At 42.0% G+C, this 26,536-nt stretch overlaps 1 protein-coding gene across 44 annotated transcripts in view; it reads right to left on the bottom strand.

Moving 5' to 3' along the window:
* The window catches only part of DTNB (dystrobrevin beta), a 307,598-nt gene that overhangs the window by 34,953 nt on the left and 246,109 nt on the right, over positions 1-26,536 (bottom strand). For 25 of the 44 annotated variants that reach the window (XM_017964498.5, XM_035273002.3, XM_078349784.1 and 22 more), the window contains 4 exons: positions 21,327-21,412; positions 20,015-20,128; positions 14,719-14,815; positions 6,880-6,900 (listed from right to left, as the gene is read on the bottom strand). In XM_017964498.5, the coding sequence (XP_017819987.1) occupies positions 6,880-6,900; positions 14,719-14,815; positions 20,015-20,128; positions 21,327-21,412 (318 nt within the window). The remainder of the gene's footprint in view (positions 1-6,879; positions 6,901-14,718; positions 14,816-20,014; positions 20,129-21,326; positions 21,413-26,536) is intronic. The other 19 variants (XM_078349787.1, XM_078349769.1, XM_078349773.1 and 16 more) reach the window with 3 other exon arrangements.

The raw sequence follows: 26,536 nt of genomic DNA, 5'->3' as shown, positions 1-26,536 counted from the left end.
AGCTGAGATCGTGCCATTGCACTCCCAACTAGGCAACAAGAGCAAAACTCTGTCTCAAAAAAAAAAAAAAAAGAAAAACCAAACCCATTTTTAATATTATAGTGATAGTTCCACTTTCTGGGGAAAAAAATAACAAACAACAAACTGCCAGGTCCCTACAGTGAGTACAGGTGCCAAGGCGGACGGATGAATACACCCTGCAAGACTCTCACGAGGCCGCATGTGGGCGGGAGCCAGCGCTCGCAGACAGTCTATGCACATATCCTAGGACGGCGACCCAGACTAAAGGTTTGTGGCAGAGTCCTACCTATAGCACAGCAATCCTCATTTACCAACAGACATCTGTGCAGTTTGTAAATTTAGGAAGCCTGCAGCGGTGCCTGAGGCCCAGGAGACCACTGACCTGGCTTGTGTTTCTGCATTTAGGGCATCATATCATCCATGAAATAACTTTCAGCCTATTTGATGGTGGTATTTGTGTAAGATTTCTCTTTTTGTCCTCCAAAAGACCAAGCTCATTGCCTTGAACATATATAGTAAAACACTGCTAAATACATAAATGAATGGCAATCGTTTGCCCTTCGAGAAACAGACTCAGGCTTCTATTTCAGAGGATTATGGAGCCAGAGAGCTCCAAAGATTGCAGAAGCATGTGAATCTGAATTGCTTCCCAGTGAGATGTATCCAAAGGCTAAGAAGGGAACATGACCCATGAGGCATGCTGACATCAAGAGGTTCACCAACAATCTTTTTTTTTGAGATGGAGTCTCACTCTGTTGCCAGGCTGGAGTGCAGTGGCGTAATTTCAGCTCACTGCAACCGCAGCCTCCTGGGTTCAAGAGATTCTCTTGCTTCAGTCTCCCAAGTAGCTGGGACTACAGGCGCCTGCCACCGTGACCGGCTGATTTTTGTATTTTTAGTAGAGACGGGGTTTCACCATGTTGGCCAGGATGGTCTGAATCTCTTGATCTCGTGTTCTGCCTGCCCTGGCTTCCCAAAGTGCTGGGATTACAGGCATGAGCCATTGTGCCTGGCCCACCAACAATCTCTTTAATGACCAAAGAGGAGATTTCTTTTTCGTGTCGCATAGGTTTGTTTGTGAAAGTACTTTCTCTTAAACTTACAAAGTTAATATTCATGAGGTTTATGGGAGCCCTTATGGGTCAACCATTGCTAACTAAACAGTGAGTGACCTTCTTTTGAGGCACATCTGGTAGAGCTGTGATCAGAAATGCGGTATCCTGGAGCCAGGCCAAACCATGCTCTCTTTGGTATAGCTGTAGCTGGGTATTTGTCTGGGTCTTGGAAATCATATACGGCATGATGACAAGATCCCATGTGACAGCCCAACTCACTGAAGTAAAAGGAAAGAAAGGTCCCAAATATGGCAATGTTCTCTTAGCTAATTCCCCAAAATTCCACTAATTATATTACCCTTTGGACCACTGCCCCACTACCTAAGCTGGGCCAAGGCCACCCTGAAGGAGCTTCCTATCCTTATATAACTCTTATTGTCTAAAGTTACAGTCTTTAAGCCTGATGATCATTATATAAAATGTTCTATAAAAGATATATAAAGTTACAGTCTTTAAGCCAGATGATCACTATTTGATAATTAACTTCTAATAGGAGAGATCAGAGAAATGTTGGAGGAAACAGCCTTCATGAATAAACGGAACCCCGTGCCTTGGATAGCTCAGTGATTGTGGTGTTAGAGACCCAGCAGTGACATTTTATGGTGTGCTGAGTCACTGGGAAAAATGGAACCCTAACAGGTTCCTAGAATGAACTTGTACATCTGCAGTCTTTCAGGCTAGGATTGCGATATTGTTTGATCAAAACCAGGGTAGCCCATAGCTCGAGTGCACCAATGGTCATGAACACCATTGCCAGTAGGGACCTAATCAGTCTGTGGTGACCCTAGTGACCCTCTGTAACATGGTGATGAATCCTACAACCATATTTCTGACTGGGGGCACTGGGCTTTTACTGAGTAGTGCTCAAAATACTGTCAAATGATGCAAATAACTATAGATATCCTGTATTTTGTAGATTATTCGTATTTTTTAAAGAGAGTGATTTTTATGCTACATATCAGTGTGTTTCCTTTAGACAGAAATAACAATGTTAATAATAATACTAATCAGCTTGGTGTTCCTATTTTTTTGGTAACACTGAATTTTTTCATATTCCTTTATTAAAAATTATTTTTATTTTTATTATTTGCTTTCTTGGGAAATCAGATTCCTTTTTATAAAGGGTATTTCTGAGCTATAATTTAGTCTCCTGAATGAATCTATCTGGGAATGCCTTAAGCAAAATCACTGCTATAGGTATTTGAACAAGTTATGTTCTTTATAATTAATACAATTATTAATTCATACAGTCTGTAAGTCAAAGTCTTGTAAAATTGGTTAATACTGGTTTTCATTCAGCAAATATTTACTGAGTATCTACTGTGTGGCAGGTTGGGCTAGAGGCGGGATACAATAGTGAAAAAGGCAGACATGGCCCTTTAATCAGTCTGATGATGATCATAGGCCTAACCAGCCCATACTCAACTGATGCGATGTAGTTCCTGAGCCTGTTAAACTGTAGGGTAAATCATGGGCTGAACACTCACTCAGTGAAGTCTTATCTGAAAGAGCTAGGCAGTTTCCCCCTCATTATAACCCTTAGATCTGAGAAAAGAGAAGGGAAGGAGTGGGGAATAGAGAGAGGAAAGGCAGAAGAATGTCAGTTGAGGTACTGATGCCACTGAAAGCACCACAAAAGTGGCTGAGGCTGAAGGCAGAACCACAGCATCCAAGCTTTTAAAGTCACAGTTACGCCAGGTGTGGTGGCTCGCGCCTGTAATCCTAGCACTTTGGGAGGCCAAGGCGGGCGGATCACGAGATAAGAAGATTGAGACCGTCTTGGCTAACATGGTGAAACTCTGTCTCTGCTAAAAATATAAAAATTAGCTGGGCACAGTGGCAGGCGCCTGTAATCCCAGCTACTTGGGAGGCTGGGGCAGGAAAATAGCTTGAATCAGGGAGTCGGAGGTTTCAGTGAGCCAAGATTGTGCCATTGCACACCAGCCTTGTGACAGAGTGAGACCCCATCTCAATAAATAAATAAATAAAGACATAATTATTGCCCATTTGTCTCAAGTTTCCCAAATGCCAAAGCAACCCTGTAATACTATGATATAATGAATATATATTTGGCCTCCATCCCAGGTTCCTGGCACAAGAGCTTCTAAAATTCATGGAATCTCCAGAGTGATGTAGGTGTCTTTCGCATGCTAATGAGATGACTGGGCTTAGAGGATCTTGGATAGCTTTAGGATGGGGACTGGTTGCCAGAAAGACCAAGGCATTATTAGAGGGTTGAAACTTTCAGCCCCTTCCAGCAGGTCTTGGGGAGGGGAAAGGGGCTGGAGATTGAGTTAATCACCAATGGCCAATGTGTAAATCAATCGTGCATACAGAATGGAACCTCCATAAAAACCCTAAACAGAGGAGTTTGGATAGCTCCGGGTTGGTGAGCACATCTATATGCCAGGAGGTGGTATATGCCCCAACTCCATGGGAACCGAAGCTCCTAGACCCTTCTGGAACTTGCCCTATGTACATCTTCACCTTGGATGGTCACCTGTGCCCTTATAATAACCTTTAAAATCACCCGGTAATAGGGAGGAAAGTGCTTCTCTGAGTTTCATGAACCATTTCAGCAAATTACTGAACCTGAAGAAGGGGTTGTGGGAGCCCTGATTTGTAGCCAAATCGGACAGAAGTGTGGGTAACCTGGAAAATGACTACTTGCGATTGGTGTCTGAAGTGTGAGGCAGTTTTGTGGGACAGAGCCCTTAACGTGTGGGCTCTGCCCTGACTCCAGGCAGTGTCAGGACACCCAGCTGTAGGACAGCCAGCTGGTGTCTGCAGAGAGTGTCAGAGTGTTCTGTGGGTAGAAAGAGATCCTGGTGGTAGTAAATAGTAAATCCCTAAAGGGGAATGCAGCAAGAAGGTGGACGCTATCAAAAGTTCTCTATACTGGATTTACAGAGCCAGTTTTGGGAAGCACATCTAGTAAATTCTTCATTTTAAAAGTCTTTTACAATTCTTCTTAAAATTTTGGCCAGGCATGGTGACTCATGCCTGTAATTACAGCACTTTGGGAGGCCGAGGCGGGTGGATCACTTGAGGTCAGGAGTTTGAGACCAGCCTGGACAACATGGCAAAACCTCATCTCTACTAAAAATACAAAAATTAGCTGGGTGTGGTGTCAGGTGCCTATAATCCCAGCTACTTGGGAGGCTGAGGAAAGAGAATCACTTGAACCCAGGAGGCGGATGTTGCAGTGAGCTGAGATCGCACCATTGTACTCATGCCTGGGAACAGTGGACAGAGCAAGACTGTATCTAAAAAAAAAAAAAAATCCTAATTGCAAGCTAACAAGTTATACCATTATTTTCTTACCCATTTAGGGTAAGACATTTTGATAGGAAAGAAATGTCTTACCTATCAAAAGGGAGGGAAAGGTTAGGGTTACATCATAGTTCTGTGTTGTATACTCCTACATTTTTGTCTGTCATTCAATAATAACAGGGATTAAACAGAAGCTAGTTCTAAAGCTTTATAGTCTTTTTAGTTGTACATCTGAAAAACATTGAATTATATAGTCATTCAGTCAGTCCAAATTTGAGCCTCAGAGCTGAACTTGGATGAGTCCAGTTTCAACCTATGAAGTGGACAGAAAGATATTTCTACCTAAGTCAACAGAGCAGCACTTCTTACCTCATACCATGGTGGGGAAAGCTGAGGAAAAAAACACATTGTACCAATTCATGCTATGGACAGTCCTATGAGACTACAGGGACTTGGACATGAGCTCAGGCCCCTAGCCATGGAGAACTCCCAAGGTATACCCACAGTGGCTCATTAGAGACAGGCTTCAGCAGTCTAGGTTCTCATTTTGCCAGCTTCAAGGGGATGGTGATCTCACACAGAATGAAAGTTCACTGAAACCAACATGTTGTGATTTAATCCCCTGTCTGCTCAAGGCTAGCTTTAAATTGACCTCAGAACTAATATCATAGCAGTGGCAATTCCTGTTTCTTGGATTACATGGTAATCCATAAAAATTTTAAAAATGAAATGTCTACTGGAAGCTCTACTGATACCACTAAGATAAATATCCACAATGCCTGCCCTCTTCTGAAAGAGTATTCAGGTGAGGTGTAGGGCGTTTCCAGTCCTTGCTCACTTGGAGCAGGCACACACAGAGGGAGATTAGGAGATGCTGTGCCAGTCTGGGCAGACTGTTGGAAGTAGGTTTGCAGCAAGTGGCTGCAGCAGCAAAGTGCACCTCTGGGGTATGGAGGGCTGAAGAGAAAGAGGGGACACTGGTGGTCAGCAACCACAGGTGAAATGACACCCTGGGTCAGCAGGAAGGGAATACTGCATAACAAGGGATGAGACTATCAGGAGCCAGGAGGATATGTGGTCTCCTTCCTCTCCCTCCAATGGTCTCATTCATATGCCTACTTGGGGGAGGTATTTCCAACATCTGCCTCTCTGGGACTTCTGGACAAGCTGGAGGATTAGACTTCCCAGCCCCCTCTTGAGGTGGAGTGTGGTCATGTGACTCACTCTGGCCAATGAAATGGAGAGGAAGTGAGCGTGTCACTTCCGGGAAGAAGCATGTAATGGCTGGGCCTGACTGCCAACCATTTCTGCTTTGCCCATCCAAATGTACCTACTGATGCAGGAGTGCCAGAAACGGAAGCAATAAACTCTGTGTGAATGAAGAAAAAAGCAAAACCAAATGTAGCAAAAACCAAAACAAGAGTACTTTGGTTCCATGAAAGCCATCAGATTTCTGGGGTGTTGGCCACTCTTGACGCCATGCGCCATCTTCTTTCCGCCTTTCTGACAGTCTGTCTCCTCTGCACCTTGCTCTCACCTCTTCCCCTCACCACCCATCTTGTCTTTCCTTTCCTCTCCCTTTTACTCTATGGTCCCACTGCTCTCCTAGCTGGAAATTATAAGTACAATGTTTTACATTCCTAATCTAAAACGTGTACATTTGTGTTTTTTTTTAAAAAAGGGTAAATTTTTAAAATTAAACATTTTATATTTCTCTCCTAAAGGAAAAAAAAGCTCCAAGGTAAATGAAAACTCAGCTTCAACTTTAAAAATGCATGCTTTGAGACTTTACTCTGTTATATAAACATACGGTGCTAATATTGTAGATAAGCCTGCAATTGACTTTCTTGAGTGGGTCAGTGGCTATCAGGAAAAACAAAAAGAAACCTAAAACTCCCCCAAACACGCAACAGCCGCACAGCTCGGAGAAGGCTGAACACCCTCTGGAGTAGGTTCTGAACCGGAAATCACTATAAGTAGCCAGCGTCTCAGTCGTCGTCAGGAATTTTGTTATGAAGGCTGGCGCAGCCCCACATCCAGAAACCTAGTCAAGACTGCAGGACATCTCCAGGTAGCAAAGGAAGTCCTCATTTTCATGCACATTCATTCATGACATGAGGTCACCCCAGCACCCCAAAAAGTTGTTTCAAGCAATTAAAATCACTCCAGATGCAAAACTACAGAGAATGAAAGAGCAGAAAATGCAATGGTAGCCTGGCTAATCATGCACACTTCAATAAGCACAACAGATGGGTACTTACAAGCTCTGGTATTAAGAACATGCTCTACCGGGTAAACATGCCTTGAACTTTCAGGTCATTTTACAACATCACGAGGAGAACCACTGAGGGCTTTACACATAAAACTCTCTTCAGAGATGATGTTCAGGGAGAAGAGAAACATTATGTAAAGAAAGAAAGAACATGCAAAAGGAGTGAGAGTCTGGTGGGAAATTCTGAAGTTCACTTACTGCCTGCTTTTGCTCTTCTTCCTGGAGGTGTTGAAGATGAAAAAAAAAAGGCAGAGGAAAAAAGGAGAGAAATTAATGCCCATCACCACAAACACTGGGAATAAATGACAGAAAAATCAGGCAAACCAGGCCAAGCCCATGGGTGCTGAGAGCAAAGGCCCCGTCCCCCACGGGAGCATCAGAGGACAAAGCAAGCGGCAGGCCTCAGCCCGGTGAGTGATTCAATGCTAACTCCCAGAGCTAGAAGGAAAGAACCTTAGAAACCACCCAGTCCAATACTCTTAGTGAAGATGAAACAGGCCTAGAGGGCCTGACCTGCCTAAGGTCCCACAGCTATTTCGGGGAATCTGAAAGAGGAAGTTCAACCATGACTTGAAATTCGAATGATCATTCTGTTTCATTATTCACCATATTTACACGTGTTTAGGTACATTTATCTAGGCAAGTGGTTTTCAGTGCATAGAACACAGACCAGCAGCATCGGCATCCCTTGGGAACTTGTCAAGAGATGTAAACTTAGTGCCACACCCTATCCCCACCAAAACGAAGCTCTAGGGGTGGGACACAGCAGAGCCTTCAATCTTGTCTCTGATTCTAGTGCATATAAGTCTGAGACCCATTGCTCTAATAACTTCCCAACTAGCAATTCTACTGACAGGTTCTTTTCTTATTTGATCCCCTCTCCAGACTTAACATGTTGGAACTGTACCCACGTCTACCTGCTTTCAGGCACAGTGTCTTTTTTTTTTTTCTTCAGTGAATCCCATACATACCCACTTCCCCCAATAAACTGGAAACTGCTTGGAGACCCTGAAAGGTCATTCAAAAAAAAAAAATTCTTGACTTCAGTTTTTCATTAATTGAACACAGGTTTATTTAATATCTCTCAGGCAGAAAGCACTGGAAACATAAAGAAATGGTCTCTGTCTTTTATTTATTTATCTATCTATCTATTTATTTATTGAGATGGAGTTTTGCTCTTGTTGCCCAGGCTGGGGTGCAGTGGTGCGATCTGCGTTCACTGCAACCTCCGTCTCCTGAGTTCAAGCGATTCTCCTGCCTCAGCCTCCCCAGTGGCTGGGATTACAGGCACGGGCCACCACATCTAGCTAATTTTGTATTTTTAGTAGAGCCAGGGTTTCACTATGTTGGCCAGGCTGGTCTCAAACTCCTGACCTCAGGTGATCCACCCACCTTAGCTTCCCAAAGTGCTGGGATTACAGGCATGAGCCACCGCACCCAGCTGGTCTGCCTTTTAGAACCTTTCAATGATGGTACATAGAACAGTCAATTGCTGGCTATCAGCTGACTGCCCAAATGAATGCACTACTAGATGCTGTAGGAAAAAGGATAAAGAGAACACTTTCAAGTTTCCCTCGCTTCAGTTTTTTGCTACTCATCTACCCTGTCTTTTCTGTTTTCTTCCTATTGATTTGCATACTCTTTTAATGGGTCTCTCTCATTTCAACTTTCTGTGCCTCATATGGATCACTGTAGTCAGAAAACCTCAGCTGTTTAGCCTAGTATGTAAATCTAAAATCTGTGAAATGGTTCTCTTTAAATTGGACCAATCCACGCAGCCAGTCTTTACTGAACATGTATGTGGAAGTCTTAGGAATGGTAAGTGCTCCTGCTCTCACACAGTCTATAGATCTGGCTGCAATGGTGAGAAAGACCTCAGTAAAGCAAAGGAATTACAAAAGGGAGAGGGTAAAAACACTTGGAGAACATAATTTTTATTGCTGCAAGGGAGAGACAGGGAGTAGAAATAAATGGGCACTGAGAAATCTCTTAAGGAGACTCCAACTTGGCACAGGAAGGTGCTCTTCACAATCAAAGCCAGATGCTTTAGCCTGACCAAAGCTAAACTCACAGGAGTCCAGGCACAGAGTGCTGAGCATTGGCTCTGGCAGCTTGGAGGAGTTGCAGCACTTTTGCTTGTGCACCTGCTTTACAGTTAGGAAGCAAGCTCTCTTCCTTGCCAGACTTCCCTTCGGGACAGGACACTTTTCTTATATTCATGAGGCAAGGCAAACACTCATAGGACAGTTATCAAACAATTATACAATGTTTTCATTGCTGGCACTGTGTTGAAGTGGAAAGTGCGATGGCTGGGGAGGGATGGGGCAATCCTAACACGCTGAAATTGTATCAGGTCAGAAGACTAGCATGTAATTTCTTACAACTGTTTCTAAGACATCCCTCTACTTTCACAGTTTTCTCCAGGTTTGGTATTAGAGAGAACACTGCTGTGGTTCAATAGAACAGGGAAATTTCAGAAAGCAATGTTTCATACTTGGACATCTGGTGACTGCAATTTAAGTTTGTCAGGAAAGAAATCATAATTTGCAGTAGACACAGATCAGGCTAGGATGGGAACAGTGGGCAGGACAGTGCTTCCAGGACTTAGAGGCCTTCCATGTGCCCTAGTATTAGGAGAGAGTGGACTTTGGCAAAGTGTTGTTTAGGATGGTGTGGTATAATTTAAACTCAGAAAACTTATTCAGATAAAGCCTTTTAGGCTCTGTTAACATGGTAAACAGGTCAGATCCAACGTCAGGGAGCCTCTGTGTTGTCAACTAGTCAACTGGGGTCACTAAATATTGACTGATGACAACGGATAGTGCCAAAGTGGTTTAAAAGGGGGTAATAACACCTTAATTGTAAAGTGTAAACTTAGAACTGCTTATGTCACTTAAAAACATGTGAGTCTCTTCCACATGAATGAGGTCTGGCAAAGTGGTCAAAGCAATGGCATAGCCACTGTTGGTCATTTACATAAAAATTTACACTCAAACTAGATAAACATTTGCAAATGAGGCTGAAACTCAAGACTGTAGAATTCATCTGGTAAACAAGTTTCTTTTTTTTTTTTTTTTGAGACGGAGTTTCGCTATTGTTACCCAGGCTGGAGTGTAATGGCGCGATCTTGGCTCACCGCAACCTCCACCTCCTGGGTTCAGGCAATTCTCCTGCCTCAGCCTCCTGAGTAGCTGGGATTACAGGCATGCACCACCGTGCCCAGCTAATTTTTTGTATTTTTAGTAGAGACAGGGTTTCACCATGTTGACCAGGATGGTCTCGATCTCTTGACCTCGTGATCCACCCGCCTCGGCCTCCCAAAGTGCTGGGATTACAGGCTTGAGCCACTGCGCCCAGCCTAGTAAATGAGTTTCAAAAGCAATATCAGACAAATGGAAAATGAAGTAGAACATAGATTAGAAACACCAACATATAAACACTTCTAGATTCAATACAAAGTTTTGAGGCTAGTAATTAATTAATACTCATTAATCAGGTGGAAAAGATATGTAGAGAAACATGAAAGCCTGAGTGTCAGTCTACATTATGTCATTAAAAAGAATAAAGGGTGGCCCATGCCTGTAATCCCAGCATTTTGGGAGTTTGAGGTAGTTGGATCACCTGAGCTCAGGAGTTAGAGACCAGCCTGGCCAACATGGTGAAACCCCATCTCTACTAAAAATACAAAAATTAGCCAGTTGTGGTGGCAGCTGCCTGTAATCCCAGCTACTCAGGAGGCTGAGACAGGAGGCAGGAGACTCACTTGAATCCAGGAAGAGAGGTTGCAGTGAGTCAAGATTGCACCACTGCACCCCAGCCTTGGTGACAGAGTGAGACTCCATCTTAAACAAACAAACAAAAAAAAACAAAGAAAGAGGGTCCTTGATACTCCTTGGTGACAGGGATTGAGTCTAGTCACCACGATATACCAAATAGGTCCTAATGTGACACTTAGGAACTCAACAGATTTTTGTTAAAAATTAATTTTTACCCTGCCTTGTTCCAAAAAAAGGATTAATATTTTTGTCGAATGAATTAACAAACAATGATGTCACTTCTTATGAATCCTTCTTTAAATGATCATTTTCAGATAGAAGATAAAGTATATAGTAGTTTACTGAAGCAGTAGAATGAAAAAACTCTCTGTGGCATGGAAATTTACTATGTGGACCATGTGGATTGACCGTCCATTTGACTAACTGCTATTTTATGAGAGAATTACATGCTTGCATACCGAAAATCAATAAAAGCAGAACAACCCTTTTACATTAAAATCAGAAGGTTTTTTTTTTTTTGCTGTTTTTTTTCAACAGGATCTCACTCTGTTGCCCAGGCTGGAGTACAGTGACTCGATCTCAGCTCACTGCAACCTCCACCTCCCAGGTTCAAGTGAGTCTCCTGCCTCAGCCTCCTAAGTAGCTGGGATTACAGGAACGTGCCACCATGCTTGGCTAATTTTTGTATTTTTGGTAGAGATAGGGTTTCACCATGTTGTCCAGGCTGGTCTCAAACTCCTGACCTCAGGTGATCTGCCTACCTCGGCCTTTTAAAGTGCTGGGATTACAAGTGTGAGCCACTGTGCCTGGCCTAAAATTAGGATTCTAAAGCATTCTTTTATGCGTTGATGAATATGTATTTTTAACAATAGGATAATACTGAAATTTTAATAGAAGTCAATAATTCCTGTGTATGACCTTTTAGATCAGCATACAGTACAAAAATTAAGACTATGTGGTAATTCTTTGAGGAATCTGGACACTAAGGGTGTGAAATTTTCAACTGTGAATTCTAGTCAATGGATAAAAAGACGATATTCCTGGATTTGTATTTGCAAATCCTTCTTCCCCATCTGAATAGCCTTAGCCTGTCAGATGGGTAAATGGTAAGGCATTTAAGAACCTGGCAGGGGATCTTACAGGGGCAACGGTGTCCTGCTTATTTTACTGAAATTAAAGTTGCAAATATAAAGAAACTCAGGGTTTGGGAGTAGAGTTCCAGGCATTAGCTCTTCTGCTTAGCCCTTGAATACAAGCATCAGTGGTATACTAGACGGCCACGGCGGCATGCATAGGGCTTGGAGTCAGTAGCTCTGGGGATTGTTAAGACAATCCAACTGAAAGGCAATGGACAGGGTTACTCAGGGGAGAGGCACTTTGACTTCCCTTCAGTTTATGTAAACCTTTGCGTTCTACAAAAATCACATTGGGGCACCAGGAGCTTTCCAGCTATGCTTGGGTAATCTTTGAGAACATCTTTCTAAAAGGCAGATTTGACACAGGAAAGAGATGAGTGGATCCCCCCCTTTTTTTTTTGAGATGGATCTTACTCTGTGACCCACGCTGGAGTGAAGTAGTACAATCTCCACTCACTGCAGACTCCGCCTCCTGGGTTCAAGCAATTCTCCTGTCTCAGCCTCCCGAGTAGCTGGAATTACAGGCACATGTAACCACGCCTGGCTAATTTTTGTATTTTTAGTAGAGATGGGGTTTTGCCACGTTAGCCAGGTTGGTCTTGAACTCCTGGCTTCAAGTAATCCACCTGCCTTGGCCTTCCGAAGTGCTGGGATGACAGGCGTGAGCCACCACGCCTGACCAGATACTGTATTATCTCCCATCCCACAGGTGTACTAACTCCACGGCAGCAGGACCTTTAAAGCCACACGAGGTTACAGATGTTAAACAGGCCACGTATGCTCTAGTACATCCCTGCCATTTAGAGTGAGGGACTGGGTTGCTCAGATGGATATTTGACAACTATTAGAGGGATTTGGGCCAGGTTTTTGCATCAGATTTTCTTTAAGTAAGACCCATTCAGACATAAAATATTTCTGAGGAAAAATCCTGCTAACAGGGTTAATGCAGAAACATATCTATGCAAAACAACCCAAACACTCAGGGCCAAAGCCAGGGGGAAAAAACAGCAGCAACAACAACCAACAATTCAGCTCATGACGAAAAACAGTAATTGTCTTGAGCAAGTCAAAAGCCAGTTTAAAACACAAATGCTACATTTATCCAAGTTGCTAATGCCCACTAGCTTCTTTACTAAGAGACTGACTTAGAATGGAGAAGTTGAAGAAAAGTCTCTAAACTGATATTGTCCTGGGCTACCACTCCCGGGGTTAAGATCCTTGTCACTTCAGGCCTGGAGGATGCAATTAGTCTCCTATTATCCTTTAGTTTTTCCCTGTTCTAACTTGTCCTGAGTATTTTTCTGAACTGTTGTTTTAAAACCTCCAATGACTCCCCTTTATCACAAGATTAAATTCACTCCTGTCATCTGGCCTTTGGGGCACTCCACACTTTGTGATTTTCTCTGGCTGTTAACTTGGTGTCATACAACAAAATGCAGTGGGTTCTCAGCATCGCTGGGTGGGACCTAAGAAAGTAATAGCAGGAGCAAGTACCCTGGTATTGCTGCCTCGTAACCAGGTAGGTATTTCCATTCAATGCCAATAAAACTGTCCAGGGAGGTCATTCAAATGCCAAGCACGCCTTCCTTTGCTCTGGGGTATATGGGTTGTAATACAGCTTTCAACAAGAATAGATAGACCTTGTGTGGCTGTAGTCCTAGCCACTTAGAAGGCTGAGGCAGGAGGATCCTTTGAACCCAGCTCAGGCAAGGTTACAGTGAGCTACAATCATGCCACAAGATAGACCTGACTTATTATGCATGTATTAAGCTCCCCAATATCCTAAACCTAGAACTAATAAGCTATCTTATTCCTAATACAGTAAAGTTGCTGATTAGAATGGTTTAATTAGGTTGGTTTGCGCGATGGTTATTTTTATGTGTCAGCTTTACTGGATTAAAGGATAGTCAGATAGCTGGTAAAACATAATTTCTGGGTGTGTCTGTGAGGGTGTTTGCAAAAGAGATTGGCATTTGACTCATTAGACTGAGTAAAGATCCGCCTTCACCAACATGGGCAGCATCATTCAATCCACTGAGGACTTGGATGGAAGAAAAATGCAGAGGAAGGGCTGACTTGCTAGAACATCATCCTCTATGCCCTCAAACATGTGAGCTCCCCAAGTTCTTGGGGCTGTGGTCTCTGGGACTTAAACCAGTGATCCAACATGACTCACCTCCCAACCCACCTCCCAGACTGGGAGTCACAACATCAGTTCCCCTGGTTCTCAGCCCTTCAGAGACAGACTGAATTACACCACCAGCTTTCTTGGTTCTCCTGGTTGCAGATGGCATTAACATGAGACTCTTTACCTCCAAGACTATGTGAGCCACTTCTCATAATAAATCTCCTCTTATATATCTTCATATATATTCTACTGGTTCCATTTTTCTACAGAACCCTAATACAGGTTGCCTCTGTACTACTTTTTGAAATAGAACACTTAATATTTGTTAAGTATTTAAGTGGAATATTTGAAAACTTGTCTTAACAGAAACTTTAAGGCCAGGAGCAATGGCTCATGCCTGTAATCCCAGCACTTTGGGAGGCCAAGGTGGGGAGATCACCTGAGGTCAGGAGTTTGAGACCAGCCTGGCCAACATGATGAAACCCTCATCTTTACTAAAAATACAAAAAAATTAGCCAGGCATGGTGGCAGTCACCTGTAATCCCATCTACTGGGGAGCCTGAAGCAGGAAAATCACTTGAACCTGGGAGGTGGAGGTTGCAGTGAGCAGAGATCACGCCACTGTACTCTAGCCTGGGTGACAGAGTGAGACTCTGTCTCAAAAAACAAAAAAAACAAACTTTAAGTAATTGAGAAATATTATTCATTTGTACACAGCTAATATCCTATTTATAAACATTCTCATTTATTCATAAAAGCAACTGCTCAAGAACATTATCCTATTTCCAGTTACTAATTTTTTAAATAATCTGACTCTGTACTAATTTAGACGACTTTTATACTCGATTAGACTAAATTTATGGAAATTTATCTGAAAACTGACTCTAGGCTAAAGTCAAGCCTTTAGTCTCATCCTATTGACATCACAGGGAGGCAGCAGCTGAGGCTGCAGTGGGAGATGAATGACAAGAGCTGAGTGTGGGACAAGGGCTCTTACCTTCAGCAACTTCATCAGCTCTTCTAGCTGGACCATCAGCTCCCGCCTGCTCTCCTGCAGGGCTGACATCCTCTGCTCCAGTTCATCCTTCCTTTGCCTGTCCAAGAGGAGAAGCCCATCAGATAAAGGGACCCTCAAAGATGGATCTCAGGCCAGGTGAAATGGATTTCAGACCTGATCCTGCTACTTACCAGTTATGAGACACTGAGCAAGTCATTTAGCCTCTGATACTGCATAAAATTAGGTGATAATGTCTGTTTTACCTACTTTCCTGGACTGTTCTGAGAATAATAGGTAAGAGTGCTTGGGAAAGTTTACACTACCATATAAAGATATGATTCATATTATTAGAGTGAATGAATGATTTAAAAGCTCTTTAGAAAGTCAATGCCTTTCAAAAAATATATAAAACTAGCCCAAATTTAGATTAATAGTGGAGAAATCGTATTAAACTGCTCAGAGAAAATGGGGTTCAGTAGTAAGTACTTTCGGCACTAGAAAGAGTCAAGAAGGGTGACAGGTCGGGACGGCTCCCTGGGTCTAAGAACAGTCACTTTTCCTTGAGGATAGATTTTATGCCATCTACTCTAGCTCAGTATGTCCAAAACCAGGCTTAAGACTTTTCTCCCTAAGTAGGTTTCTTTCCTAATTTCCTTCTCTCTGCTATTTTTTCTTCCAGGGGTGTCATGGCTGAAAAACTCAGTCCTCTTTGTTACTTTCTTCTTTATATCCTATATTCAATCAATAACTATATTCAGATCATTTTTCTTGAAAAATTTATGTGCTTTTCTATTCCTATTTCTCTCACTTTATCTAAGCACTCTTTACCTCAAGCATGCAACAGTCTCCTAGTGTGATTAATCCTGCTTTCATTGTGTGTGTGTGTGTGTGTGTGTGTGTGTGTGTGTGTGTGTGTGTGAGAGACAGAGAGAGAGAGAGAGAGACAGGCTCTCAATCTGTCACCCAGGCTGGAGTGCAGTGGCACAGTCTTGGCTCACTGCAACCTCTACCCCCTGGATTCAAGTGATTCTCCCACCTCAGCCTCCTGAGTAGCTGGGATTACAGGCATCTGCCACTATGCCAAGCTAGTTTTTGTATTTTTAGTAGAGATGGGGTTTCATCATGTTGCCCAGGCTGGTCTTGAACTCCTGACCTCAAGTGATCCACCCGCCTCAGCCTCCCAAAGTGCTGGCATTACAGGCGTGAGCCACCACGTCTGGCTCTTTCATCTTATGGTGAGAAAAAAGCAGTGGAATGGAAATCAACAGCCTCAGAGTTTAGTATCAGCCCCAGTATTTACCAAATATGCAACCTTAGACAAGTCGCTTAGCCTCAGTTTTCTCTCCTCTAAAAGGGGACTAATAACATAACAGCAACAATATTCTGAGGATCATATAAGGTAATAAATATGAGAATGTTCTATGAACTTTAAACTGCTGCTCAAATCAAAGCTATGTTCATTTCATCATCCCATAATGATCTCAACAGAATCTCTAGCATCACTGACCCTTGCCCTGCACAATCTAGACCCATGCTAACACAGTAGCCACCAGCCACGTGGGACTACTGAGCATCTGAAACATGGCTAGTCTGCATTGAGATGCCCTGCAATTGGAACATACACTGGAATTCAAAGACTTGGTACAGAAAAACCAAAATATCTCAATCATGTTTTAATACTGATTACACGTTGAAAGGATAATATTTGGAAAACATCAGGTTAAGTAAAATATAGTATTAAAATTAATGATACATTACTTTTTGGTTTCTTACTAAGGCTGTTAGAAAATTTTTAATGACGTATGTGGCCTCCGTTATAATTCTATCGGAAAGTGCGGCTCTAGAGTCCATCTACATTCCTATCCTTAGCACCTCACCTCCTATTTTATGCCTTTTGTGTCTGGACTTCCAGTTTATGGTTCGCTTTTCCTAAGTGGGCTCCATCATTTTATAATTCACCTCTCTTCCAAATCTCATTCATCCCTTAACGTGTGACTCAGCATCACGGTCAGGAAGCTGCTCCTGCTCACTTCAGCAGGACCTGCTCAATTAAGCACTACAGAAATCAGTGCTCCTCCGTGGCACTTCGTTTACTTTACTCACTGCCACTCCTGCCATGGGCTTACTCATCTTTGCATGTATTGAAACATTAAGAAAGTATCATGTATCCAGTACTGCCCAATCAACATCTACTGAACTTACCAAAATCATGATTTGAAACTCTCCAAGGATTTCCAGTGACCTAACAATTAAGACTCTCTAGAATCTGGTCTCAATTGTCTGGCTAATTGTATCTCCTATCACTGGCACTCTAAAGATTGATGTAATAAAGGACTGAAAATAATTCTCAGTTCCAAGACTCTTTCCCTTTCCTGAAATGTGCCATAATTATTTGAGGGAATCATGCTGAACCCCAAGCCAACTTCCAACCTAAAATGTTTTGTCCTATACTCCATCCAAATCCTACCTACCTTTCACGGTCCAGCTCAACTTCTATCATCTCCATAGGTCCAAATGCTTCCAGAGGAACATTAGACCCACAAAGATATAGACATAATATTAAAATGTAGATATAATAGATAATATTATAAAATACCAGTATTAGATATAATATTAGATAACATAATATATATTATGTAATATAGGTATATCTATATCTTTGTTATATATTATATATTATACAATATGTAACATATATAATATATATTATATAACATTGGTATTAAATATGTAAAATATCTTGTGTATACATACACATTATATTACATATATTTCCCTACACCGATTTCTCATGCATACTGTTTGTTGACATGGCACAGTATTATTTAACTACCAAATTATTTTATGTTTTGTTCCAAAGCTAGATTATAAGTTTTTAGGATGGCCTCATTGTCTTCTAGTCTTCATACACCTTAAATTTTCAGTGCAGTAGACCCTCGAGAAGAAGGATCTACTCAATGTTCTAGGAAGACTTCCTCCCCTGAACTCTTAAGCCTGGATGCAATTCTTTATCTGTATTGTGTGTGACTAAACAATTACAGTGCAAGGTGAAAATGAATGAGCTATAGCTTCATGAAACAATATGGAAGGATCCTAATATGGTGGGGGTAGGGGGTGGAGAGGGAAGTCCTCTGGGACTACCCCCACCATATTAGGATAATATTTCTATTAAGTTTAGAAAACGAAAAGCAAAACTAAACAGTTTGTTATATAGGATAATGACAATGCGATAATATAGTTTTAAATACAAGGTAAGGATAAGCCAAATTCTGGATAGAGGTTCACTCAGCGGGAAAGGTGGAGACGAGGAAACGGGGTAAGGAAGGGGCACTTCTATGGATGACATTGTTTTAGTTATATAGGAGTTCTCAAATAGGATGTGGGCTCCTAAGTATTCATTTGACTATTATGCTTCATATCTTATACGTTTGTCACACACATTTGTCATACATTTTACTGTAAGCAACATACCATTAAAAATAGTGATAAAACAAGAAAAGACAACCCTGGTGGTCAAGACTCATAACCACTCATCCTATGGGTGAAGTTCTCTACCTTGTTTTATTATACGAGCTGGGTACTGGCAGTCCCTGGCCTCATACATACTGATCAAAACCAGACGGATGTCAGATACCTACAAGTGAATCCTACCCTTTATGTGTCTTTTGATAGGCAAAGTTCTTAATATTAATGTAAATGTGAATTTACCAACTTCTTCTTTCATGGTAATTCTGAGAAATTACTTTCTATTCCAAAATCCTGAAGAAATTCTCCTACTTTTTTTCTAGAAGATTTAAAGTTCTGTATTCATGTCTAATCCATCTGGTGTTGGTTTCTGCAATTAGTGTGAGGTAGAAGGCCACTATGTTTTGTACACAGGCATAAACAACCATTCCAGCACACTTTACAATAGTCCCTCCTTTTTTCAACGATAGAGAAACTGCTTTTGAGGTTAAATACTTCCTGATTTCTCAACCTTCAGACCGTCCTTGGTCTCAGATTACATTCCTGCTTCTTGCTATCCTATGTGACATCCCTGGACTCAGCCCTGCTACAGCTAAGAAATTTTTCAGATCCTTCCAGCTTAACTGAGCACTTTTAGCAATCCTAGTTTCAGCAATAGTTAGACTCAGGATGACAGGCCTTTTTGCTTGTCTAGATATAAGACCAGGCACTAGACAACAGGTGCATATTATGCCAACAGCCCAGACTTACACTCTGCCCAAGTCAGTGCTCCCATCCTCCCTAGTATGACACCAGCTGTGCTAATAGTCCAGATGTGCAGCAGTGAACCACAGAGCCACCAAAATCTCAGCCTAACTACCTTGAGAAACTCAAACAAGTGTTTAGGAGAATGAGAATTTCTATATATCTAATGATTTTTTTAATCTGCACAGTTTAAATTCTTTATGATTCTACTATGACAATTTTTATTGATGATATAAATCTCAACAGTAGGATAGCTACAGAAAGCAATAATCTTCATTCTCTGGGAAAAGAAATAAGAGGCTACACAAAACCCCAGATGATAGAAAATTAAAAATCAACCTCAGCAGAAAGAACCCACTATTGGAAAATCTAGAGATCTGGTAAGAATCAAGTCACTACATGTAGTTTCCATAATATCTTAACTTACTGAAGAGCACTTACAGACACACACACACACATACACCCCTCTTTCTAAGGCTCATAGGAAATAAGACCCTAATAATGGATCAAATCACTTCTGAGAAGACTTTCTCATTCCCTCCAAGACAGCATCAAGCTGGGTGCTGATGCTGCTCTCTATTCCCATTCTCATCCTATGTCAGTTTCCTGATTCTTGAGACACTTTGTGTAGAAGTCTTGGTGCCAGGGTTTCATGTCTCAGAGGTGCGCACAGGAAGCATCCTTCTCCTCCGGCAGAGCCCTGCACTGACTGTAAAGTGCCAGGAGAATGTACTCACAGGAAAGGCAAAGTGTTATTACTGACAAGTGTCTCTAAAGTCAGACAAATTAGCAAGATAAGAGGGACTGCAGCACAGTGGTCTTCTTAAAGCAATCACAGAAGTATAAACACTGCCTGGCTGGTCCCGGAGCTGGAAGACTGGTATTTACCAAGTTCTGTGTTAACGGCTGACATTCCTAGAGTGATTTCTAATGGAACCCAGACATCTGAAGCAGAAACAGAATGGGGAAACTCTTCAGTGGTTTGCTCTCACCAGGACTGTTTATACTGAACAGATTCTGCCTTTGGTTTCCTAAGTTCCCACTGTAGCAGATTACATGTGGGAAGTGGTAGTGTATCCCTACTCACCTCAGCAGCCGCAGCTCTGCCAGCAGCGTGGGGTTCTGCTGTGCCTTCTCAGGGGTGGGCTGGGAGGCCTGCTCGTGTTCCAGGCGGAGACGCTGGATCTCCTGCAGGATCTCTCTAGAGAGGACGGGTGAACGGAAAGGGGCTGCACAGTGCTTCGCATCCATGCTCTCTCTTTCCCTGTTACAAGTTTTCAACTCTAGCAGTGCCTCCTCTACCACTCTTGTTCCAATTGCTTCCAAATGGCCAAGATGTGAAATGGACACCTTCTCAATACTACTTCACCTGACATTTCCTTAACAAAGCAATCCTTTGTGGTGGAAAAAGTCATAAAAATACTCTCCTCAAGGACCTGAAAAATCTCCATGAAAGGAAAATTACAGCCAGCATACTTTACTTATTCTGTTCTACTCAGCGAGGAGGAAAAGGGAACTCCTTGCAACCTCCTAATGCAGGTCCTGCACCGACTTTCCTTAATCCTTCCCTGCCCCTTCCTTCTCTTGTTCCCGATGCCCTGATAGACAGCTGTGTTACCTCTACCTATGCCTGTTACCTTAGGTCAGGTCTCCTTGTCCTGGCTTCCACCTTTCAGTGCATAATGGTGTGCCGTCTGCTCTCTGTGCCTTTAAATGGCTTTTAAAAAACTAATTTTTAGACGGCCCTTTGCTCTTGTTGCCCAGGCTGGACTGCAACAGCACAACCTCGGCTCACTGCAACCCTCATCTCCCAGATTCAAGCGATCTCGCACCTCAGCCTCCTGAGTAACTGAGATTACAGGCACACGCCATGCCTGGCTACTTTTTTGTATTTTTAGTAGAGATGGAGTTTCACTATATTGGCCAGGCTGGTCTTGAACTCCTGACCTAAAGTGATCCGCCTGCCTTGGCCTCCCAAAGTGCTGGGATTACAGGTATGAGCCACTGTGTCTGGCCCCCGCCTTTTTTTTAAACGAGAGACCAGACAGTCCTGCATAGCATAACGGGTCAGGACAAGATGACTACAGCAAAATGCTGCTGGGAAGCAGGGTGGAAAATGCAATTGTGAAAGGGGGTCACACAGATGGGTGGGAGAAGGCCCTGGGAAAAGCAGTCCCCTGAGGGCAGGTGAGCAGGGCTTTGGACTACCAGAATTAACAGCATGCACAGAGACACAAATTGGTGCCCAGGACACTCACTGGACTTGGGCTAGCGGTAGGTTCACGGAGGCTAGATCTTCCGTGGGGGTCAAAAACCACCGAGTATCTCAGGAAAATGAGAATCAGACACGCACGTGATAATCCTGGACTTGAGAATGGGCTCAGCCTCTGTGTTCTCACCTGTTTTTGTTTTCCAGTTCTGCGATAAGCTGTCTTTGTTGTTTGTTGGCATCGAAGTTAAAGCTCAAGTCAGTGGGAGGACGAGTCTAAAATGGGGAGAAAGATTTTGGTTTTTGTTTTTTTTATTTTCTGATCCAAATATACCCAGAGTTCTAGATTGAGTGATTTTTAAAAAACAGATTTTTGAGGTATAATTTACATATCATAAATCCATGCATTTTAAGTGAACAAGGATTCTTAGTAAATTTAAACAGTTGTGCCACCAATCACCACAGTCCAGTTTTAGAACATTTTCCATCACCACAAAACATTTCCTCATGCCCGTTTGTCACCAGTTGCCACTCCCATCCCCAACCTCAGGCAGCCCACAGGTCAGCTTTCTGTCTACAGTTTTGCCTTTTCTAGAAACTTCATATGAATGGAATCATGCAACACATTGTCTTTGGTTTCTGGCTTCCACTTAGCATGATGTTTTTGGGGTTAATTCATGTTGGTTCCATGAACTAGTAGTTCTTTTTTTTTGAGAGAAGGTGTTGCACTGTCACCCAGGCTGGTATGCAGTATGCAGTGGCATGATCATAGCTCACTGAGTAGATGGGACTACAGGCACATGCCACCATGCCTGGCCTAGTAGTTCCTTCTTTTTTATTGCTGTGTAGACTATTCTGTTGCTTCCAGCTTTTGGTTATTATTAATGAAGCTGCTACGAACTTTCATTTACAAGGGTTTTTCCATGTATGTTTTCATTTCTCTGGGGTAAATACCTAGGAGTAAAATTCCTGAATTATATGATACCTATATTTAACATCTGAGGAACTCCCAAATCGCTTTCCAAAGTGACTGCACCATTTTATAACTGCATTAATAATGAATGAGATTTCCAAATTTCTCTACATCTTCACCAACACCTGTTATTTTATTTACTTATTTTTTTTCTTTTAACTATTCTAGTGGGTATGAAGTTCATAATAGTGAGTTTTTTGAAAATTAAGATATAATTAACCTACTATAAAATCCACTTTTAAAAAGTATATAATTAAGTAGGCTTTTTTTTCTTTTCTTTTCTTTTTTTTTTTGAGACATAGAGTCTTGCTCTGTTGCCCAGGCTGGACTGCAGTAGTGTGATCTTGGTTCACTGCAACGTCTGCCTCCCAAGTTCAAGCAATTCTCCTGCCTCACCCTCCGGAGCAGCTGTGACTACAGGTGCATGTCACCATGCTGGGCTAATTTTTTTTTTTTTTTTTTTTTAGTAGAGACAGGGTTTCACCATGTTGGCCAGGCTGGTCTCAAACTCCTGACCTCAAATGATCCACCCACCTCAGCCTTCCAAAGTCCTGGGATTACAGGTGTGAGTCACCACGCTTGGACCAATTTAGTTATGAAACCATCACCTCTATCTAATTCCAGAATATTTTCACCACCCCAAAAAGAAACAGCATACCCTAAACAGTCTTTCCCCATTCTCCCTTCCCTTGCCCCTGACCTCCATTATCTGTCTCTATGAATTTGCCTATTCTGGATATTTCATATAAACGTAACCATACAATATTGACCTTTTATGTCTATCTTCTTTCACTTAGATTTCTTTTTTTTTTTTTTTTTTTTTTGAGATAGTCTTGCTTTGTCACCCAGGCTGCAGTGCAGTGGCGATATGGTTCTGGAGTGTAATAAAATCTTAGAATCGGCCGGGCGCGGTGGCTCAAGCGTGTAATCCCAGCACTTTGGGAGGCTGAGGCGGGTGGATCACGAGGTCAAGAGATCGAGACCATCCTGGTCAACATGATGAAACCCCGTCTCTACTAAAAATACAAAAAATTAGCTGGGCACGGTGGCGCGTGCCTGTAATCCCAGCTACTCAGGAGGCTGAGGCAGGAGAATTGCCTGAACCCAGGAGGCGGAGGTTGCGGTGAGCCGAGATCGCGCCATTGCACTCCAGCCTGGGTAACAAGAGCGAAACTCCGTCTCAAAAAAAAAAAAAAATCGTAGAATCTTGGTAGTCAAAACATTATGTTCATGCCACTAAAACTCAAAAGAAGTTCCCAGGTCCAGTGAGCAACCTGGAGGTTGTAACATTTAAAGCAAGAGATACCCAGAAAAAAACCTAAAGCTGGAGGCCTCTGAACTGACCTCTACCTCGTGCCTGTAGCAGGCATCCCGGAACGGACTCAACTTCCCGTGGGAAACAATGACTGCTGCCCCTGGCTCGTGGCTAGCAGCCCATACTCTAGTGCTCCCCATGTATTTTGGTTCCAATCAGTTGTGTTGCATGCTTAACAAGACTCGTTGTCTGTTCCTCACTGGAACGACTGCACTTGCAAGTATGTAACCTAATTAAATATCCCAAAAATCAATGAGATAGGAGGATGAAAGTAGGTTTCTATTTCTTGGAAAACCAAGTTGAATGAGTTGGAGACTCCACAGAGATGAGCTTCTAGAATAAATTGGTACTGACTTAGCTGAAGGTGAGACAGCTGTAAAGATTTGTAAAAATTATAAAGAGAAATTTTGTACTCTTAGATCATAAGAGCTATTAAGTTCTCATTTCATTGTAAAGGACTGAAAAAGGAAGTTGAACTTGCATCATGGGAGAACATTTTAAGAAGAGGAGACAACCCGGAGCTCCAGAGGACCTTCACTCAATGAATAGGCTTGGCCCTACATCCAAATATACAGGCGGGCATACAGAGCAATGTGAAGGTACTTAGGTATCATTTTATGGTTCCCTATTTTAACTCACTTAAAAATGTAGTCGGAATATTTTTAACATAGACAAAAGGAGAGAAAATAATGTATTTCCATATACTCAAACTAGGTTAAAACAGTTATAAAGATTTTTGACACATTTGCTTCATCTATTCCATATTTTGTTTCTCTTTGAAGTATTTTAATGCAAATTCTTGAAAACAATTCACCCTACAGATGTCAGCAGACATCTCCAGAAATATTTTAAGCCAGCTTGTGATTGCTCACCAATCTATGGTTCAGGAAACTGGACTTCTACTGGGCACCAAGTCATTCACCTACAGGCCTACCTCTCCCCTCTCTTTGCTTTAATTCAGAAGACCTTAAGGTAAACAGATTCCTGGATCCTGAATGATCCCTGATTCATGTGGAAGGACATCTCTGAAGCTTCAACTCAGTGATTTACTTCCCCAAACCTATTCCTTTCATGCTTAAAATGAAACCACATGTGTAACAACCCGATTCCTGGGAGTCCAGAGCAAGCCTAAATTTTCAGTGAACATCCTGAGGCAATCTGTATTGAACCAGGTTCACTGCAAAAATCTAGTTAGGATCATTTCCCAAAGAGCTCAGAACAACCCTAGGAATGGATTCATGGGCCGTCCTACAATCTGCCAGTGGCAAGCTAAAGTAGCATTACTCACAGATATCAGAGATAATCCACTCGCTTCTAGGCCCTTGGGTTGCTTTAATTCTTTCCTTTTTCTTTTGTTCAACAACATAACAAGTATATTTTACTTACTGCAATTTTTAAATGTCACATTCTGAATATTATCCTGTACCAGTGGCTTCACTGTTATATAACTTGTTTGGTAAAGTTATGCTGACAGCTTTACTGAGGCAGTGTAACATGATGCATCAATGTCCTCTGGTACTGAATGTGGGCATTAGCAACTTGGTGTTGTGTGTTAGGGAAGTGGAGAATCGGGGTGTATCTAATAAATTTCTTCATGAAGGTCTCATGTCATTAGGTAGAATTTGCTCTTTCAAGAAGTTTCTTGATCACCTCTGAAGTAATAAACAAAAAACTTAACAGGGTCTTAACAAAAATTTACAGACTGAAAAGTTGCAAACCTCTATCAAATTCAAAGCCAGGGCTGTTTTCAATCAGGGAAACCTGAATCCTAAGGAAGAACCAGAAATATTTTTTTCAAAGACACTCAGGCATCATAGGCATTCCTAAGTTGTGAAATGAAAATACGGTTTCCTAGAAAGTTAGGATAGAGACGGTATGTAATCTGCATTCTGGCTAAGATGATGACATGAACCTTTTCAACTTTTCCCTAAACTGATTACTTTTTTTCCCTCTAAATTTTTCTGGACTAAACAGGTTTCAGAAATCAAGAGAACTTCAGGGTTCAGATTTTTGAACTTTTAATAAGTCCAGAGAGTTGGCTTATCTTTGGCAAGCTGGCCTAAAGTCTCAACAACATCTAGTCTTTTCTAGTTCAAGGTGAGCTAATGAGGGCCCTACTAAAGGGCAAAACGTGGCCTGAAAGAGTAAAAGTACAGGTCCCTTGCCAAGAAGACAGATTGCAGAGAGGAATGTGATAGATTAACAGAGAAAGTAAAATTATTGCCTTGTGCCCTCTATCTAAAACTAATGGTTTTCAACTAAGAGTCACATCTAGCATGCCAGGTGACTCTAGCTTATCCCTAGTCCGGAAACGTTTCTCTCGGTCAGTGGTTATCAAATTTGGCCACACACTCCAATCACCTAGAGGGATTTGTAAACCCTCAGTGCTCAGAGTGTATCATCCAAGAACTACTAAATCAGTTTCTGGAAGTGGGCTTAGGCAGCAGCAGTTCTCAGGTGATTTCAGTGTGCAACCAAGGTCGATGTACTGCTCTAAGCATCAGAGTTCTTGTTAAAACTGACAGAACTGGGACACTGCAGAACATCTCCTGCACATTTTGGTTGTTTTCAGGAAAAAAACAATTTACTTAGCACCAAATACCAAAAACATTGGTTGTGTGTAAGTCAAAAACACTGGTGGTGTATATGTGACTGCGAGTATGGAAAGTGATCGCAGAAGAGAATTCAAAGGGTACCACATTCACAAATAAAGTCACATAACCCTGTATTTGAATCTCAAGTCTAGCTGGAGAACCTTGCGAAAGATGATTTAACCTTTTTCTGCCTTGGTTACCTTTTTTGTAAAATCACATTAGGAATCATCTATCCTCCAGAGTTGCTCTTAGAACCAGAGGTAATATTTCTAAAATATCCAGCATAGGGTTATGAATACAGATGGCTCTCAAAATGGTAGCTGTTATTTCTCATTCTGTTATTAGGTCAAAGCAGTTAGGCAGGGTAACATCTGGAGGAAAACGACTTTTCAGTGCCACAGACCTATAAGCTGAATGAGTTTAGGAGACAAAGGTGAGGGATCATCTAAAAATGAAACAATAATCAAAGACCTAACAAGGAATGCAACTGTTAGGTTGGGTGGATGGATGCATTAAGG

This window comes from Callithrix jacchus, chromosome 14 (genome assembly GCF_049354715.1).
Source record: "Callithrix jacchus isolate 240 chromosome 14, calJac240_pri, whole genome shotgun sequence".
Taxonomy (NCBI): Eukaryota; Metazoa; Chordata; class Mammalia; order Primates; family Cebidae; genus Callithrix; species Callithrix jacchus.
The sequence above is the reverse complement of the archived record's forward strand: the minus strand, read 5'-3'. Positions and strand labels throughout refer to the sequence as shown.